Source organism: Chenopodium quinoa, unplaced genomic scaffold, assembly GCF_001683475.1.
Source record: "Chenopodium quinoa cultivar QQ74 unplaced genomic scaffold, ASM168347v1, whole genome shotgun sequence".
Taxonomy (NCBI): Eukaryota; Viridiplantae; Streptophyta; class Magnoliopsida; order Caryophyllales; family Amaranthaceae; genus Chenopodium; species Chenopodium quinoa.
This window is the reverse complement of record NW_018744780.1, coordinates 463,987-481,729: the sequence shown is the minus strand read 5'-3', so window position 1 is coordinate 481,729 and position 17,743 is coordinate 463,987. Positions and strand designations below refer to the sequence as shown.

The following is a 17,743-nucleotide window of genomic DNA, read 5'->3' as shown; positions in this document are numbered from 1 at the left end:
GCATAGAGTTTCACATGACAAAAGTGTTCTAACCAACTACCTTCGCCTAGACTCGTCTACATTGATCAACAATAGACTCAAACTGTGCATTCATTACTGGCTTAAGTAGAAATAGATATTCCACACACATTCATTCACGTTTCGAATCCAAATATGAGCATTATTCCAAAAGTTTATGCAATTAGACAAGTTTATCACGATCCAAAAATATAGGAAAAGACTATGAGGCAAATCATATAAACTAGACTACACATTCTCATAACAGAAGCTTTTCCTATATTGCACACATATATAAACAACTAAGTAATCTAAACAAGCTAAATGGCTCATAAAGAGGCATGAAAATCACATAATAATCCCAATCAACAAACAAGTGATTGAATGATATCAACATCAACGATCCCAGGTTCCTTAGAACCGATCAAACATCCTCAAACCATTCAACTTCTTCCTAAACTAAACTATCCTAAGCACACAAAAAAAAGAAAAGATCTCACCAAATTTGCTTCCCGGGAGCTCCAATTAACGGCCATAGCATCGTTCTTCAAACTCATGTCGCGTCTCGAATGTTCCCAATCTGCAAAAAGGAAATACATACTAGCAAACAAGTTAAGGTTAGTCTAGGAAAGCAGTAAATCTTTTTGTTTTTGTTTTTGTTTTTCTATTTTTTTTTTTCGAAAGCAAATAAAAACTAAACTACCAAAAATCCAAATCCCTAAATACAAGTAAGACCCCCCCCCCAAGCTAGAAGCAAACATTGTCCTCAATGTTTACACATCAAGGACTTACAATAGTAAGGAGAGGGAGGTAACTAAAGGGAAAGGGAAAGGGATCACGAGCTAGGCCCGCCCGGGCCATAAGGGAAACGGGAGGCCATATCATCAACACTCCTCTTCAGGTCTCTGAAGGCGGAGGTCATATCCTCGTTCGACCGGCGCAAATCCGCTACCTCGAGCTTCAAATCTTCCATTCCTTGGCGGAGCCAGGCGAAGTCTTGCGTCGGGATCTGCTGGGCCGCATCCGGGCCACCTTCCTCGTCATCATCATCATCAGCAGCATCGTCACCTCCTTGGCCCCCGTGGGCCTGCTCATCCCCCTGGTGAGGCTGGGGATTGCGGTCTACATACTCCGTGCCTCCGTCCTCGTGCCAGGCGAAGTCGGGGTCGAAGATCTAGTTGTCTTTGTTGTAAACCACCGTCCTCTCCGGATCGGGCAAGTAGGCGTATGGCTTGCCTGCTACGAGCCACAAATAGCAATCCGGCTGGGATTTCCCTTCAAGCCACTGCATGGCTCTCAAGGTGCGCATATCAAGCCTCGTAGTGCCTGGGATAGCCTGCAATTCAGAAAAATCAATCCCATTATATTGCGCAAGAATGGTGATCATGCCACCGATAGTAATATCACCCTACCCCGGGCTACACCGTCGAGGTGGTCTAGTAACCACGCTCCCATGTCTAGACGCCCGTCCCCACGGGTGAGGTGCCAAATAAACTGATAACTCCCTAATGGAGACTACACCCGAACTATCTCCTCTAGCAAAGATAGTAGAGGAGAAGGTCCTGTGGGACAACCGAAAGGCGGGATTGACGATGGAAGTCGCCTTATCCCTACGGGGATCTCTATCCATTTTCCCCGTGATTTGCCGCCAAAACAACCCGGAGTTGTAGTGTTTTGAGTGGCCATCCTTAGGACCATATTTCAGGTCGGATGTCCATCCAAAGGCGGCATTAACTTGGGCCACCGACATTTGAATGGTGCCCGAATTCATTAGTTGAAAGGACAAGTACCGGGGTGAGTTATTCTCATCCCGATGCACGTACAAAGAAGACAAAAATTCGAGGGTAAGCCTCTTGTAAGTGAGAGCATGCATGGTAAGGAAAGAATCAAAATTGGTAAATGAAAATAGTTGAACCATGTCGCTTTCGATCCCTAGAGCCCTAGCGGCTAAAGGGTCGTAGAACTTGGTAGGCCGGATCGGTCGGTGGGATAATCCTACAAATTTGTCCAAAAAGGACGGGTTATTAAAAACAATACCCATGGTGTCCACCGTGGGTGGAACCATGGATGAGGATGCATCGTCCCGACCCGGTCTCCTAGTCGATGTCTTTGTTCTAGGCATGTTTGATTCAAGAAATTAAGCACAATATACCAATTAACAAGCAAGAAACTATCCTAGCATGCAATGTACTACCCTAACACTACTAGTTCACCCAAACTTGCAACAATAAAGCACAATTCAACAACAAATATTCAATAAAACGAATGAAATTGGACAAAAATTGCGAAAATCAATGAGTTTAAGAACGAATTCACCGAGGACTCCACGAAGTGGAGTTGTGGCGAGCTCAAAGAGGGCCAAATTTTGCGTCCAATCACTTGAAAAATGCTCCAATGCAAGGAGGGTGCCGAGATTTTGAAAGAAGAGTATGGGGAATTAGGGTTTGATTTGAGGAATTGAGGGAGGAGGTTGGGGGTTTGGGTTAGTTTAGAGAGAAAAAGGGTAGGAGAGCTGGAGAATAATGAGAGAGTGTGAGTGAAATCGTGTTTAAAAAACACGAAAAACTATCCGGAACCCGCGCTGCACGGCCGTGTTGGCTTGGCAGGCTTTTTGCGAAATTGAATTTCAGATGGCACGGTCGTGCTATAACTGGCACGGCCGTGCTGAGGTTTGGCACGGCCGTGCCGAATTTGGCACGGTCGTGTTGGATTGGCAGGCTTTTTGTGAAATTGAATTTCAGATGGCACGGCCGTGTTAAAATTAGCACGGCCGTGCTATTACTTGACACGACCTTTCTGAAAATGGCACGGCCGGGCTAGAATGTCAGTGGGCTTTTGAGGTTTGGCACGGCCGTGCAGAATTTGGCACGGCCGTGCTGGATTCTGGCACGGCCGTGCTGTCTGATGGCACGGCCGTGCTGTCTGCTGCAGTCTGCAGGTTTTCTTTTCCTTCAAGGCACTCATCACTCTCTTCATTCCGACTTCTAACCAATCTTCTACCTGCACAAAAACACACAAGAGCACACAAAACTCACACAAATTAGGAGCTAAACCAACTACAAAACAAAAGAAACTACTCTAGTAAAAGCAAGAAAATCGGGTTGCCTCCCGGAAGCGCTAAGTTTAACGTCGATAGCTTGACGTGGTCACATTCAACTCTTGTGACCGCATTCGAACACATCTATCACACCAACATGGGCTCCCTCATAGTATGTCTTCAACCTTTGCCCATTAACCACGAAGGATTGCAACCCACAAGAATCATAAAGCTCAACCGCACCGGAAGGGAAAACATCTTTGACAGTGAATGGACCCCTCCATCTTGACATCAACTTACCGGGGAAGAGCTTCATCCTAGAGTTATATAAGAGGACTTTGTCACCAACATTGAACACCTTCCGCTCTATTTTCCGGTCATGGAACTCCTTAGATCGGGACCTGTATAGGTTCGCACTGTCATATGCGTCCATTCGAAGCTCCTCCAATTCATGAAGGTCCAACATCCGTTGCTCTCCCGCGCTTGCTAGATCAAAATTTATCTTCTTGATAGCCCATTGAGCGCGGTGCTCTAGTTCGACCGGGAGGTGACATGCTTTCCCGTAGATCAAGCGGTATGGGGTGGTGCCTATTGGGGTCTTGAAAGCAGTCCGGTATGCCCAAAGTGCATCATCAAGCTTATCGGACCAATCTTTCCTATTCTTCGCCACTGTCTTCTCAAGGATGGACTTTATCTGTCGATTGGAGACTTCCGCTTGCCCACTAGATTGAGGGTGATAGGTTGTCCCGAACCTTTGATGTACTCCATTCTTTCGAAGCATCCTTTGAAAGGCCCCATGCACAAAGTGTGACCCGTTGTCACTTATAACCGCCCTAGGAACCCCGGACCTTGGAAATATAATCTTCTTGAAGAGTTTCACCACCACCTTATGATCATTTGTAGGGGAGGCAATTGCTTCCACCCACTTAGACACGTAATCCACAGCCACAAGTATGTATTGGTTCCCACTGGAGGAAGGGAAAGGTCCCATAAAGTCAATTCCCCACACATCAAAGATCTCAAGTTCAAGTATGGGTTTTTGAGGCATTTCATTCTTCTTGGAAATGTTTCCACTCCGTTGGCAAGCATCACAAGTCTTCACAAATGCCCACGCGTCCCTAAAGATATGGGGCCGCCATAGCCCACATTGCAAAACCTTTTGGGCTGTCTTATTAGCCCCCATGTGACCTCCGCAAGGGTCGGAGTGGCACATTTTCAGCACACTATGAACTTCTTCCTCCGGAACGCACCTTCTTAGGAGACCATCTACACCTCTCTTGAACAAAATTGGATCATCCCATATGTAATGCCTTGCATCTCTCCTAATCTTCTTCCGTTGGTTCTTGGAGTAATCGGGGGGAAACTCCGCACAAGCTAAGTAGTTTACCAAATCCGCAAACCATGGTAGAATCTTCTCCTTGAGGAGGTATAAAACATCATCCTTCAACTCATCACAAATGGGCAGCCCATCATCTTCTTGTTGCTCCCTCTCCATGCGCGAAAGGTGATCCGCAACCACATTCTCGGCTCCCTTCTTGTCCCGGATCTCCACATGAAATTGTTGTAAAGAGAGGACCCATCGGAGGAGGCGTGGTTTGGATTCCTTCTTCGAAATTAGGTACTTAATGGCAGCATGGTCGGTATAAACAATCGTTTTTGAACCAATGAGGTAGTCCCAAAATTTCTCAAATGCATGAACAATGGCTAGGAACTCTTTCTCTGTAGTGGTGTAGTTCCTTTGTGCTTCATTTAAGGTCTTGGACATGTAATAGATCACGTGAACCCTCTTCTCAACTCGTTGCCCAAGAACACCTCCAATAGACGTATCACTAGCATCGCACATCAACTCAAAAGGTAGATCCCACCGTGGTCCTTGCACAATCGGTGCCGAAATCAAAGCTTTCTTAAGTGTGTTAAAAGCTTGTAGGCACTCTTTGTCGAACTTGAAGTCGACTTCCTTTTGCAATAAGGCAGTCAAAGGCTTGGCTATAAGAGAGAAATCTTTTATGAATCGCCGGTAGAACCCCGCATGCCCTAGGAATTGTCTTACCCCTTTTGCATTGACCGGTGGTGGTAGCTTTGCTATAACTTCAACCTTTGCTTTGTCCACCTCTATGCCTGCATTTGAGATCTTGTGACCGAGGACAATACCTTCTTCAACCATGAAGTGACACTTCTCCCAGTTCAGGACTAAATTCACTCTCTCACACCGTTGTAGGCACTTCCCCAAGTTCACTAGGCAATCATCAAAGGAGGCTCCCCCAACAGAAAAATCGTCCATGAAAACCTCCATCTCGGCCTCCAACATGTCCCCAAAAATGCTCATCATACACCGTTGAAAGGTGCCCGGTGCATTGCAAAGTCCAAAAGGCATTCTCCTTTAGGCAAAAGTACCATATGGACAAGTAAAAGTCGTCTTCTCTTGGTCATCCGGGTTTATAGGTATTTGGAAAAAACTCGAATAACCGTCAAGAAAGCAATAATACTTGTGCCTAGTTAGTCTTTCGAGCATTTGATCAATAAAAGGGAGGGAAAAATGGTCCTTTTTGGTAGATGCGTTTAGACGTCTATAGTCTATGCACATCTGCCAGCCGGTCACCGTTCTAGTTGAGATGAGCTCACCATTCTCATTCTCAACTACAGTCATTCCCCCCTTCTTAGGGACAACATGCACAGGGGAAACCCATCTAGAGCTTGAAATGGGGAAGATGATACCTGCATCAAGAAGTTTGGTGATCTCTTTCTTCACCACCTCCCCCATTTGAGGATTGAGTTTCCTCTGCCTCTCAATAGAAGGCCTCGCACCATCCTCGAGAGTTATGTGATGCATACATATAGCGGGGCTAATACCCTTGAGGTTATCAATGGTATAGCCTATAGCACTTTGATGCTCTCTCAATACATCACACAACTTCCGAGTTTGATCCGCATCTAAAGAAGAATTCACAATGACAGGATAAGTTGAATCAGGGCCAAGAAATTCAGATGGCACAGAGTTCCGTCACCTGTATGTAAGCTTCGGCCTCCATTAGTGCCTCTTGGAGGGTAGCAACCCTCTTGCGGACCAGGTCAAACTTGAATGTTGACCCATCCTTCTGACCCTTGAAGAAGTTTGTGTACGCAACTTCGTCAGACAGTTCTTGTATCTGAATTCTCATCAGATTAAACCACCTGACATAGGACCGAAGTCCTTCCTTGTCTCCCTGCTGGATAGCCCCTAGGTTGAGGCTAGTCTTCTTGGTCGGGATATTCATGGAGAAGTTGGACGCAAATAGATATGCAAGCGTCTTGAAATCATTGACGCACCCAGCCGGCAGATTGTCGAACCACCGTTGGGTTATGCCCTTCAGCGTTGCTGGGAAGCATCGACACCAAGCGGCATCATCTAACCCCTGTAGGTACATGAGGTTGGTGTATGCCATCAGGTGATCTTTCAGGTTGGTGGTACCGTCGTAGGTACCTGCCAACACGTTATTAACCTTGGTTGGCTGCGCCGCCTTGGTAATTTCCCGGGAGAAAGCCGAAGGCTGTTCCCCTAGGTTTAGCAGCCGGAGCTGCCAGTCCATAGGCTGGACCGTATTTGCCGCCAGTCCTCCAAAGGGGGACAGCTGCATATAGGGTGATCCGGGTCCATATGGTTGTTGGGGCATATATGGAGCCTAATGGATCACATGAGGAGCAGTACGTACGGACGTGCCGTGTGACTGGCTCCCTGGGTTGGTTTCCGAAAGCTTCATTGAAGTATTGCGGAAATTGTCTGGGTAGGTCGACGTAGAAGCCGACTAAGACATGCTCTGACTTCTCTTCTCCTGGATTAACAACCGGGCGTCAGAGAAAGTCTTCTTTGACCCATCCAACTGTATTTGCCGGATGGCCTTTTGCTGCCCTAATTCAGGGAAGCGAATTTTTGAAAGGTCGATAAGGGGCCCATCCGCCCCCTTAGGCTTCGGGTGAGAAGTAGGCACCTGGTCTTTAATTGACTTCTTCCTGGAAGCCTTCTTGGTCGAGTGACCCTTGCTGGAGCCAGCTGACTTCTTGATAATGTCTTTAATTTCCCCTTTGGAAATAGTCATGAGATTCATGAGTTCGTCTCTGGTGACGGGGGCAGCCCCCTCTGCCTGGGGTTGTCCAGGGTGCTTGACGCCTGGGTTGTTGGGACAAGCTTTGTCTTGGCCCCGTTCCTTCTTTTCTTTGGAACGGGTGCGCCTAGAACGGAATGACCTGTCTAGGGCCATGTAGGTTTCGACATTGTAGTCGTCACCGCTTCCACTTTCATGGTTCGTATGGACCTCAGGGTCAGCCGTGGGCCGACTGCCCTCTGCAGTTGGTACATGGTCAGATGTCATCTTAGTGATACTCTCCCCACAGATGGCGCCAAATGTTTCAGGGTTTTCGAAGGTGTCCTGCGGGAGAGTTACAGCACCGAGAATGCACGCCTGACTTCTGTACCTGCAAAACCACGAAACTCCGATTGGGTGGAGTTTCGCCTCCGAAGATCAAGTTAGTATGATTCCGGATGAGATTACGTGTGGAAAGTAAACGGGTATTTCTCTCGGATTACGGGAGATTTCGCAATTAATATTGCTCAGGTTTGGTGTGTGAATATATGTATACCCATAAATGAAGATGATTCCTCTATTTATAGCAGATGAAGATCTGCTCCCCCATTGGGGGTACAATGCCACGTGGCATCCATTGGTTGGATGCCCATGGTGCTATAGAGAGGTGACACGTGTCAGGCCCTCATTGGGCCACATGTCTAGGGTAATTCTTACCCTAAACAATTAGAATAAGTGAAATTGTTTGATTGAACATTAAACCTAATTCATGCAAGAACTGTATTTTGTTTTTATTTTCTTCGGGAAGGGAATTCTTTTCTCAACCTTTTCCTTTATAGGATGCCAATTCTTCCTAGCAATCTTTCCCAAATTAGTACACTAATCAAGAAAGACTATGAACATCCGTTTGCCTAAGTCAACAAAATTTAATTCTATTGTGCCCACATGAGTAATGTCCTGGAGACAAGCACTATGATCTTCTTGATCATGTTACTGCTATTATTATTCATTGTCTTCCAGATGAACCCCCATATCTTGTTGTTAAATCAAAGTTATTTGATTTCTATTTACCAAGGGACATTCCAAACTACTCTAAATATAAAAATTTCTATGGACAGTGGTATCCTGATTACAGATACTTGATTCCTTACCTTGTTAAAGTTGAGAAAGATTATTGTCAGCACTTAAACATTCCATATCCCAACTACTACTATAATATTCTGGCAGGGAATAATTCCCCTTCCACTAGTCATCAGTCAGGAAGTTCTTCTCCCACTCAGGGTAATCAAACAAGGACAAGTGGAGGGCAAGAAGATGGAGAGATGATGGATGAGAGTAACCAGACTGTTGATAGTTCCATTATGGAAATTTCAAATCCAAATCCAATTATAATTGATATCTCATTTGATGATGAGGAAGATGAAGAGTTTGTCCAAGTAGAGCAAGAACCAGAGGCACCCGAACCAATGGAAGAAGAGGATGACCTTGAATTCGATCCTGAAAGCTACAAACAATCTCCCTACAGGAGGGATAAAGTTCAAAAGGACTAGATTTTTGTAGTTTCATTTCTATTAGGATTCTTAGATTCATTTCCGCATTTTAATCATTTCCGTTCCAGTAAAGTAATAAGTGGCATGTCCACGGTGAGTTAGTAAACTTATGTAATTGCATAAGTTATTTAAACTCATTTTATTGCAGTATTCCATTCATTTTCTTACTTATCAATAAAATTCCACTAAATTCTTTGTCAATTAATTCATTTTTAACAAATCATTAAATTCGTTCTCAAATCATTCATTTCGTATCACTACTCCAATAAGCCATTTCTTGCTAAAAAATATTCCAATAATTTATTCTAAACTTTGGATATCCATGGGAATTAATTTTTATTTATTAATGTGATGCTTTATCAAATGTGTGGTTGGTTAGCAATTAATACTTGGTTGACAAAGCTGCAAATTTTAGGTATTTCAAATTTTGTAATCCCAATTTGTTAGCTTAAAATTTAATGTGTAAGCTTCAAAGGTGTTAATTAATTAGATGAGTGTCTAACTTGAGAGCTAGCCAAGACCGTATTTAATAAAGACCCATTTGTGTTAATTCAGGCGAAGAAAAATGGCAGGAGGGAGTGGTAACAACAATGATGGTGGAGAGTTGAGTGAAGTTGTGAGGCAGTTGGCAACTGTTGCCCAATAGTTGGTAAGGAACTCAACCAATAATGGAGATGCTCAGGGAGAGCTGTTTAAGAAAGTGGCGCAAAGTAAGCAACCAACCTATCAAGGAGAGCCTGATCCAACTATACTGGAAAACTGGTTGAGGGAGTTTGAGAAACTGTTCGGGGCAGTAGGGTGTCTAGAGAACTCAAAAGTAGGTTGTGCTACCTATTACCTTAGGGGCGAAGCTGACCTTTGGTGGCAGCAAAATGAGGCTACCATTAAGGCATTACCTGGATTTAGTTGGACTATGTTTCAGGAGAATGTTAGGGACAAGTTTTACCGTAGCTTCTTATAGAAACAAAAAGCTGAGAAATTTTCTAATCTTGCTATGGGGAATATGTCAGTTACTGAGTACTACACCAAGTTTATTGAGCTGTCACAATTTGCTAAGGAGTTTGTCTCTACAGAAAAGTCTAAGGTCAGAAAGTTTGAGAGTGGTCTGACTACTGATTTGCAATTAAAGGTATGTGGTCAAGTATTTGAAACCTTGGATGAAGTGTATGGGAGAGCTGCACACCTATATGCCTTAGAATTAAAGAAAAAGAAAGAGATAGCTGAGATAGAAGGGAAAGAAAAGATTAAAGAGGTGGGACATAATTCTGGAAACCCGCAAGGTAACTAGAACAATTTTAAGAAGAAAAAGTACCATCATAATAACAACAACTTCCACAACAACAATAATTTTCAAGGCAACAATCGCCAAGGTGGACAAAACTTTAATGGTGGAGCTAGGAACTCTACCCAGGGAAATAACAGGGGAGCAAGGCATTTCTATTGCAAGAGGTGTAAGAAAGACCACCCTGGAAAGGATTGTGATGGGAATTTAGTTACTTGTCGTGCTTGCAACAAGTTAGGACACATGGAGTATGAATGTTTCTCCAAGGACCCCAATAGAAACAAGCAAGGAAATAACCAAGGTGGGGCTCAAAGGAACTTTCAGGGAAGTAACAACCATTCTGGGAACAAGGGAGCACAACAGAATGCGGCGATAACCAACAATAATAATGGGAACAACCAACAGAAAGGTGGAGCTGCAGGAAAGTTGAATGTTATGAGTAGGCATGAGGCTGATTCCACGAAAAATGTCATCACTGGTACTTTTTCTATTAACTCTATCCCTGTTAAAGTTTTGTTTGATTTTGGTGAAACTTTTTCTTTCATTTCAAAGGCCATTGTTTTAAAATTATCAACTTGTTTGAAAACCGTTAATGAGGTAGATTTGCCTATAGTTATTCACTTATTCCTACAGGTGGGGTAGTGAAGTGTAACAAGACCTTTAGAGATGTACCTTTAGAAATCAAAGGAAATGTGTTTTTGTCGGATCTCATTGAGTTTGGATTGAGTGACTTCGATGTCATTTTGGGAATGGATTGGTTGAGCAGGTACAGTGCAGAGATTAGTTGTAGACCACAGAAAGTATAAATGACTACAACTGATAATGAGTCGGTGACATATTGGATGCATGGTGAAACTAAGTGCCCAAGGATTATATTTGTGTTAAAGTTGGCAAAGTATATGAAGAAGGGGCATCCAGTGTATTTTTGTAGTGTGAGGAATATGGAGCATGAGGAGACAACTAAGCCTGAGGATATAGAAGTAGTGAATGAGTTTCCGGATGTGTTTCCAGAAGAAATTCCTAGAATGCCACCTAAAAGGGCAATTGATTTCACAATAGAGCTAGTTCCAGAAACAACACCAATTTCCAAGGCACCATATTGAATGGCACTTGCAGAGATGAGTGAGTTAAAGGAGAAATTGCAGGATTTATTAGAAAAAGGTTATATAAGACCAAGTGCATCACCTTGGGGAACGCTAGTGTTGTTTGTGAAGATGAAGGATGGAAGTATGAGATTGTGTATTGATTATAGGGAGTTAAATAAGGTCACCATAAAGAATAAGTACCCATTACCAAGGATTGTTAACCTATTTGACTAGTTGAGAGGCGCAACTGTGTTTCCTAAAATTGATTCAAGGTCTGGATACCATCAACTTAGGATTGCAGATAAAGATATTCCCAAGACTGTATTTAGAACAAGATATGGACATTATGAGTTTACAGTAATGCCATTTGGATTAACGAATGCTCCAGCAATCTTTATGGACTTGATGAATAGGGTGTTTCATCCATTTATGGACAAGTTTGTGGTAGTTTTCATAGAAGATATACTGGTGTATTTGAAGAGTAAAGAAGAACATGTAGAACAATACTTAAAGAAAACAAGCTTTACGCAAAATTCTCTAAGTGTGAGTTTTGGTTGGAGAAAGTGGCATTTCTGGGCCACTTTATGTCCAAAGATGGGGTAGAAGTAGATCCCGCAAAGATCGAGGCAGTGAAAGGTTGGCCTACGCCGAAAACGGTCTCTGATGTTAGGAGTTTCTTAGGTTTAGCAGGATATTATAGACGTTTTGTAAAAGATTTCTCGAAGATTTCTAAACCTATGAGCTCTCTAATGAAAAAGGACAAGAAGTTCAAGTGGGATGACAAATGTGAGGAGGCATTCTAACTCTTGAAACAAAAGCTAATCACAGCGTCAGTGCTTACACTACCAGACGATAGTGGAGTTTATGATGTATATAGTGACGCATCCAAGAATGGTCTAGGATGTGTACTTATGCAAAATGGGAAGGTGATTGCTTATGCATCAAGACAGTTAAAGACTCATGAAGTAAATTACCCTACTCATGACCTAGAATTAGTTGCAATCATTTTTGTGCTAAAGATTTGGAGGCAATTACTTGTATGGAGTAAAATGTAGGATTTACACAGGCCATAAGAGTTTGAAATACATTTTCACTCAAAGAGATTTAAACTCACGCCAAAAGAGATGGTTAGAATATACGACAGATTATGACTTAGATATACAATATCACGAGGGGAAAGCAAATGTAGTCGCATATGCTCTAAGTTGTAAAACTAGTTATGGACTGAATACTTTGATAGTGGTTGATGAGTTATGTAGAGAGATGAGGAAAATGAATCTAGAAGTGGTAGAATGGGGAGTGCCAGTAGGCATACTTGCGAATCTAAGTATTCAACCAACAATAGTTGATGAGATAAGGGAAAATCAAGCAGGAGATGTAAAGTTGGATAGGATTCGTGAGAAAATAAAGCAAGGAAAAGCTACGGATTTCAAGATTCATGAAGATGGGAGTTTAAGGTAAAAAGGTTGTTGGTCTGTACCACAAAAATGCGAGGAGGTAAAGAGAAAGTTGTTGGAAAAGGGTCACAATACACCATAGTACACCCAGGAGGGGACAAGGTATATAAAGACTTGAAAAAGGTGTATTGGTGGCCTAGAATGAAGAACGAATGAAGTTGCGAAATTTGTGGAAAAGCGTCTAACTTGTCAGAAAGTGAAGATAGAACACAAAGGACCTTAAGGAACGGTGTAATCATTGGAATTTCCTGGATGGAAATGGGATTGTATTTCAATGGATTTTGTGACTTGCCTCCCAAAGTCAAAGAGTGGAAACAACACCATTTGGGTAGTGGTGGATAGACTTACAAAGTCTGCGGTGTTTGTACCAACGAAGGAGACCTGGAAGATGGAACAACTTCCAAAAACTTACATAAAAAATGTGTTAAGGTTACATGGAGTTCCAAAAGATATTGTGTCTTATAGAGATTCTAGGTTTCTTTCAAGGTTCTAGAAGAGTATGTAAGAAAACTTTGGTACAACACTTAATATGAGTACAGCTTTTCACCCTACAATAGATGGGCAAACTAAGAGAACCATTCAAACCTTAGAAGACATGTTGAGGGCTTGTGTTATAGATTTCCAAGGGGGATGGGAAGATAGCTTGGACTTAATTGAATTTTCCTATAATAATAGCTACCATGCAAGCATTGGCATGGCTCCATTTGAGGCATTATATGGAAGGAAGTGTCGCAGTCCAATCTGTTGGAATGACATAAGTGAAACAATGATTTTAGGGCCTCAAATTATTGAGGATACTGTTAAGAAGGTGAGGGAGATTCAAGCTAAGATTCAAGCGGCGCAAGATCACCAAAAGAGCTACGTGGATTTGAAGCGTAGAGAGGAGGAATTTGAGGTTAGCGATAAAGTATTGTTAAAGGTGTCACCAATGAAAGGTGTAATGAGATTTGGAAAGAAAGGGAAGCTTAATCCAAAGTATATTGGTCCATATGAAGTACTGCAAAGGATAGGCAAAGTAGCTTATAGGTTGGCCTTACCTATGGAGCTAAGTAAGTGCATGATGTACTTCATGTATCTTGGTTAAGAAGGTATATCCCTGATAAATCACATGTGCTACAACCTGAAACTATTGAGTTAGATCAAAGCTTAACTTAAGAGGAAAGACCTGTCAAGATCATCCTTGACAGTAAAGTTCGTAGTATACGCAATAAGGAAGTTAAGATTGTTAAAGTGCTATGGTCTAACCAAGAGTATGAAGAAGCAACTTGGGAAGCCGAGGATGAAATGAAAAAGAAGTATCTCGAGTTGTTTGAGGTATGTTGAGCTACGAGGACGAAACTCGTATTCTTTAAGGAGGGGTAGAACACTAGTAAAAAAACTTAAATGAGCATCGCAAAATGCGCACCGATGTTTAAAAACCGGTACGAAAAAAAAAAGCGGGGTTGAGGGACAGGGGAATTCGCACCGATTCAAACCAAACCCATGCGAAATGATGTTATTAGCACCGGTTCGGTTCGAACCGGTGCGAATGCTATTGTAAAAAAAAAAAAAAAAAAAATCGGCCTTTAATCATCTTCTTTCTTTCTCTTTCTGTCTTCTTTCTTTGTCTTTCCTCGATCTCTCCTCCTCTCTCATCTGCCTCTCTATCATCTACAATAATGGAGCCTCAAACTCCTTCTCTCTCCTTCGATCTCCTTTTCCATAACCACCACTTTCCCTTTCCTTTTCTCTCTCCTTCGATCTCCTTCTCCATAACTGCGTCGCAAGCAACGCCGCTCTCCTTCTCCTTCTCAGTCCGAAATCGGCGTCACTAGAACCAAGCACAACCACCATCACCGCCGCCGTCAATATGAACCAAATACAAAAACAACAACTAACTTGAATCAACTATCGATTCAAAAATCACAAATTCGAGGTTAGGGTTTCTTGGATTTGAAATCTAGGTTTTATGATTTTTTTTTTTTTTTTTATTAATGATGAACAATTGAAATTTTGATTGAATTTAATGGTTAGAGTGTGAGATGATAGGATTTCTCAGTCTCTCAGATCACTCCTCCACCGGCAGCGGCGCTTCTCTCACTCCTTCACCAGCGGCACTCTCTCGCATAGTCCTCCTTGCGCTCCTTCCCTCTGTTTTTCTTCAGGTTATTTCTCTCTCCGTTACATTTCTGTTGTTGATAATTTCACATTCATTTTTAAATTACTTGTTCCATTTTGCGAATAATTAAGTGTTTGGACAAATTTATGTTGTTCTACTTCTGCTCAATTTCAATTTCTGTTGTTGTTGATTAAATTTTGGAGAAATTTTAAGTTATGAGATTTGGGTTATGTTGGTATAGGTTTATTCGCAAATGAGTTAGTGTTTGAATGTTGATTTTTTGATTTGTAATGGCGTAATATGTAACGATTTGTATCAGGTTTAGGGATATTAATTTATTTTATTTATATTGGTTTAAGTCTGAGTTGTTTCTTGCTTGGATTTTTTAAAGTAGCAGTAGACTAAAAATCAAATTACCTATTGCATCAGAAGATAACTAAATTTCTGCTGCTTGGTGGTATACTATTATACTGATAATAGCAAATTAGCAATACCGCACCAGACTAAGCTGTCATATCTCTAAGATGGTGAAAAGTTTACTGAGCTCTCTAGATTTGCCTCGCACATAGTATCCCCACTGAAGAGGACAAAGTAAGAAGTATGAGGAAGGATTGGACTTTGGATTTTTCTAGTTGAAAGCCTTTTAAGAAGCTTATGAAAGAGCAATGAGCATCAATTGTATTAACTAGAATGCAAAGGAAGTAATGAAGGGAAGCAAGAACAGACAACTAGGAGATTCTTCTTATGTAGTACAGGTTGTAAGAAGAATTGTGAAAGAGCAATCAGCATCGAATCATAATAACATTGGTATTTTATTTGAATTAACATCAATATTTCACTTTTAATTAACATCAATAATAGTCAAAATTGATACTATTGATATTGCATACAAACATTAACATTTAGTCAAGTTCTATTAGTCTTGATGTGCTTTGATTTTACTCTTGGACAGGTTTGACTTCTAAGTTTTGGAATTGGTCTTCGAAGTCCCAAGTGTTTGATCTTCGTGAGCAGTGCACTTTCAGCGTGCACCCGGAGTGCAGCACTGGTGGTTGTGGTGCAGCGACTTCTTGGTAGATGAACAAGAAAGAGAAAGTACTTGTCTCTTCTCAGCTCTCACTCTCTCAGGTATTACTTCAATTTGTCTGTCATTTATAAATTCCCCTTTTAATTTCTAAATTATGATAAATTGGTGTATAAGTTTATGGTTTTTTGCCCAAATTATATTATTTCATACTAAAAAATTTCCATCCATTATTAGTGCTTAGAATTATGCCTACAGACAAGATTGTGGATATGTTGCCCCCTAATTGATGAATAATTAGCGTGATTGATATCTTAATTTTATTTCTACTAGATCTCTTATCTTATTATAGTTTTAATTGTTCAACCTTATGCGGAACAATATATGAAATGCATTTCCTAACAATACTATTTGTGTTTTTATGTAAGAGCTTATCGCTGCTCTGCTGTCATGCTCATTCTTGTGATTGGTAAGTGACTAAATGAGTTCAATTATTACCATTGAATTTGAAAAGTTTGATCTTGTGATTGCTTGTAAGACTTCTTTGCTGATTGATTGTGCAGATAAACATGAATCATTAATATTAGACCTCCACCTAAATTGTCACTATTGATTTTGAATGATTGATTAACATATATTTTCTGACATTGATGACTACCCATGTTGCATTTGGACTAGTTTTCTGGATTATTTTGGGTTGTGTTATTGCTTGCTGGAGTTTTGAATATTGTATGTTTCTAATTTACTGAACCGAGCCTCTTCACTTAATTTGTATAATTGCTGGAGTTTGTATAATTGTATGTTTCTAATTTATTGATTGATTGGGCTGTTTTTTTTTTTTTTTTTTTCCTTCATTTTATCAGTTGTTTGATGTTAATAAATATTTCACAACTACATGGGTTAATTGCTGACTTGCTGTATAGCAGGTGTTGGAGAACATTAGGAGAGTTTGTGACTTAAAAAGCTAAGTTGTAAGGTAATGTCTGATCCCTGTCTTATTTTGCTGCAAGCATTTCAATTAGGTTTGTGTTGTACTCCGTATTGTTTATATAAATTATATGGTTAAAGCAACAAATACGAAGGAAATTTATTGAAGACCTAAAATTTCAATTTTCGATTCCGGATATAGAAATTAATTGAAGAATATGCTTTGATATTTCCCAAAAAAAAATACTCTAATATATTACTTAAATTTCATTTCTAAAATGAGTATCCATATTGAAACTTCAAGGCAAAATTTGTGCTGACCTTCAGTGTTAATGACATTGTTACTTCTAGAGCAAAACTCTTGTTTTTCCAAGATTAGACATCTTCACAAGTCGTCTTGATGTTGACCTTGCTGAGAGGGTACTTACTGAGCACAACTCTTGTTTTTCCTAGTATCCATATTATGCATTCTCTAATTTAACGTACTCATGTGCCGGTAGGTGGGGAGGATAGATGACAGTGAGGTGATGCGGAACTTCAATATGGGTATTGGAATGGTGCTTGTGGTAAGTCAAGATGCAGCCCTCAAAATACTTGGCGATGCCAATGGAGCAACTCCAATGTATCGCATTGGTGAGGTAAAGACAAGTGAAGGGGTTAGCTATCGATAAGAGGCTTCTCATCAAGTTTTTTTATGCGAAATGACCCTAAAGACTTGAGTCTTGCTATCTCTTGAGCTCTCTCCATCTTTTCCATATAACTTCTATCAGCACATAATTTGCCAGAATATGGTCTGATGCAGACTAGGAAAATTTATGTTGCAGTATTTATGCTGCAGTATCATGATTCTGTAGTTTTTTCAGTTTTTTAAATTGTAATATTACAAATTATTGAAGAAAAAATATGTGATTTTATGTATATTATGAATATATATAAGTATCTAGTACATTTTAAGTGAAAAATGCAAAAAAAATAAAAAAAAAAAAATTATATTTTTTGGTCCATTAATGGCACCGGTTTTGGAACTGAACCGGTGCTAATTGTTTTTTGTTTTAGTTTTTTTGGGGCACAATTGGCACCGATTTTGAACCCGAACCGGTGCCAATTGTTGTTAAATACCAAAAAAAAAAAAAACGTGGCAGTGTTTTTTAGCACTGATTAACCAGTGCTAAAACAAAGAATTGCCACCGATTTTGAACCGGTGCTAAAGTTTATTTTTTTTTTTGCA

General features: G+C 40.9%; 1 protein-coding gene and 1 long non-coding RNA gene across 6 annotated transcripts; both read left to right on the top strand.

Annotated features, from left to right (window-relative positions):
- Positions 1–9,636: 9,636 nt before the first annotated feature.
- On the top strand, positions 9,637–10,730 carry LOC110703789. Its single transcript, XM_021881570.1, has 3 exons — positions 9,637–9,922; positions 9,998–10,402; positions 10,558–10,730. Exons 1-3 carry the CDS (start codon positions 9,637–9,639, stop codon positions 10,728–10,730), a joined length of 864 nt encoding a protein of 287 aa, XP_021737262.1.
- A 2,995-nt stretch (positions 10,731–13,725) lies between these two features.
- LOC110703794 lies at positions 13,726–17,509 on the top strand. 5 transcript variants are annotated; one of them, XR_002507778.1, is made up of 6 exons: positions 13,726–14,381; positions 14,480–14,610; positions 15,045–15,371; positions 15,517–15,692; positions 16,515–16,935; positions 17,016–17,509. It is a non-coding gene; the product is annotated as an uncharacterized LOC110703794 (long non-coding RNA). The 5 variants fall into 5 exon arrangements; XR_002507777.1 differs by lacking the exon at positions 15,045–15,371 and having other exon boundaries at positions 13,742–14,381; positions 16,512–16,564; positions 16,867–16,935; XR_002507775.1 differs by lacking the exon at positions 15,045–15,371 and having other exon boundaries at positions 13,744–14,381; positions 16,515–16,564; positions 16,867–16,935.
- The last annotated feature ends 234 nt before the right edge of the window (positions 17,510–17,743 follow it).

Coding starts and splice junctions, on each gene's coding strand:
- LOC110703789 (XM_021881570.1), top strand. CDS start 9,637: ATGGGGAATATGTCAGTTACTGAGTACTACACCAAGTTTATTGAGCTG. Junction 9,923..9,997: donor TAATTCTGGAAACCCGCAAG/GTAACTAGAACA, acceptor ATAATTTTCAAG/GCAACAATCGCCAAGGTGGA. Junction 10,403..10,557: donor CACGAAAAATGTCATCACTG/GTACTTTTTCTA, acceptor TTATTCCTACAG/GTGGGGTAGTGAAGTGTAAC.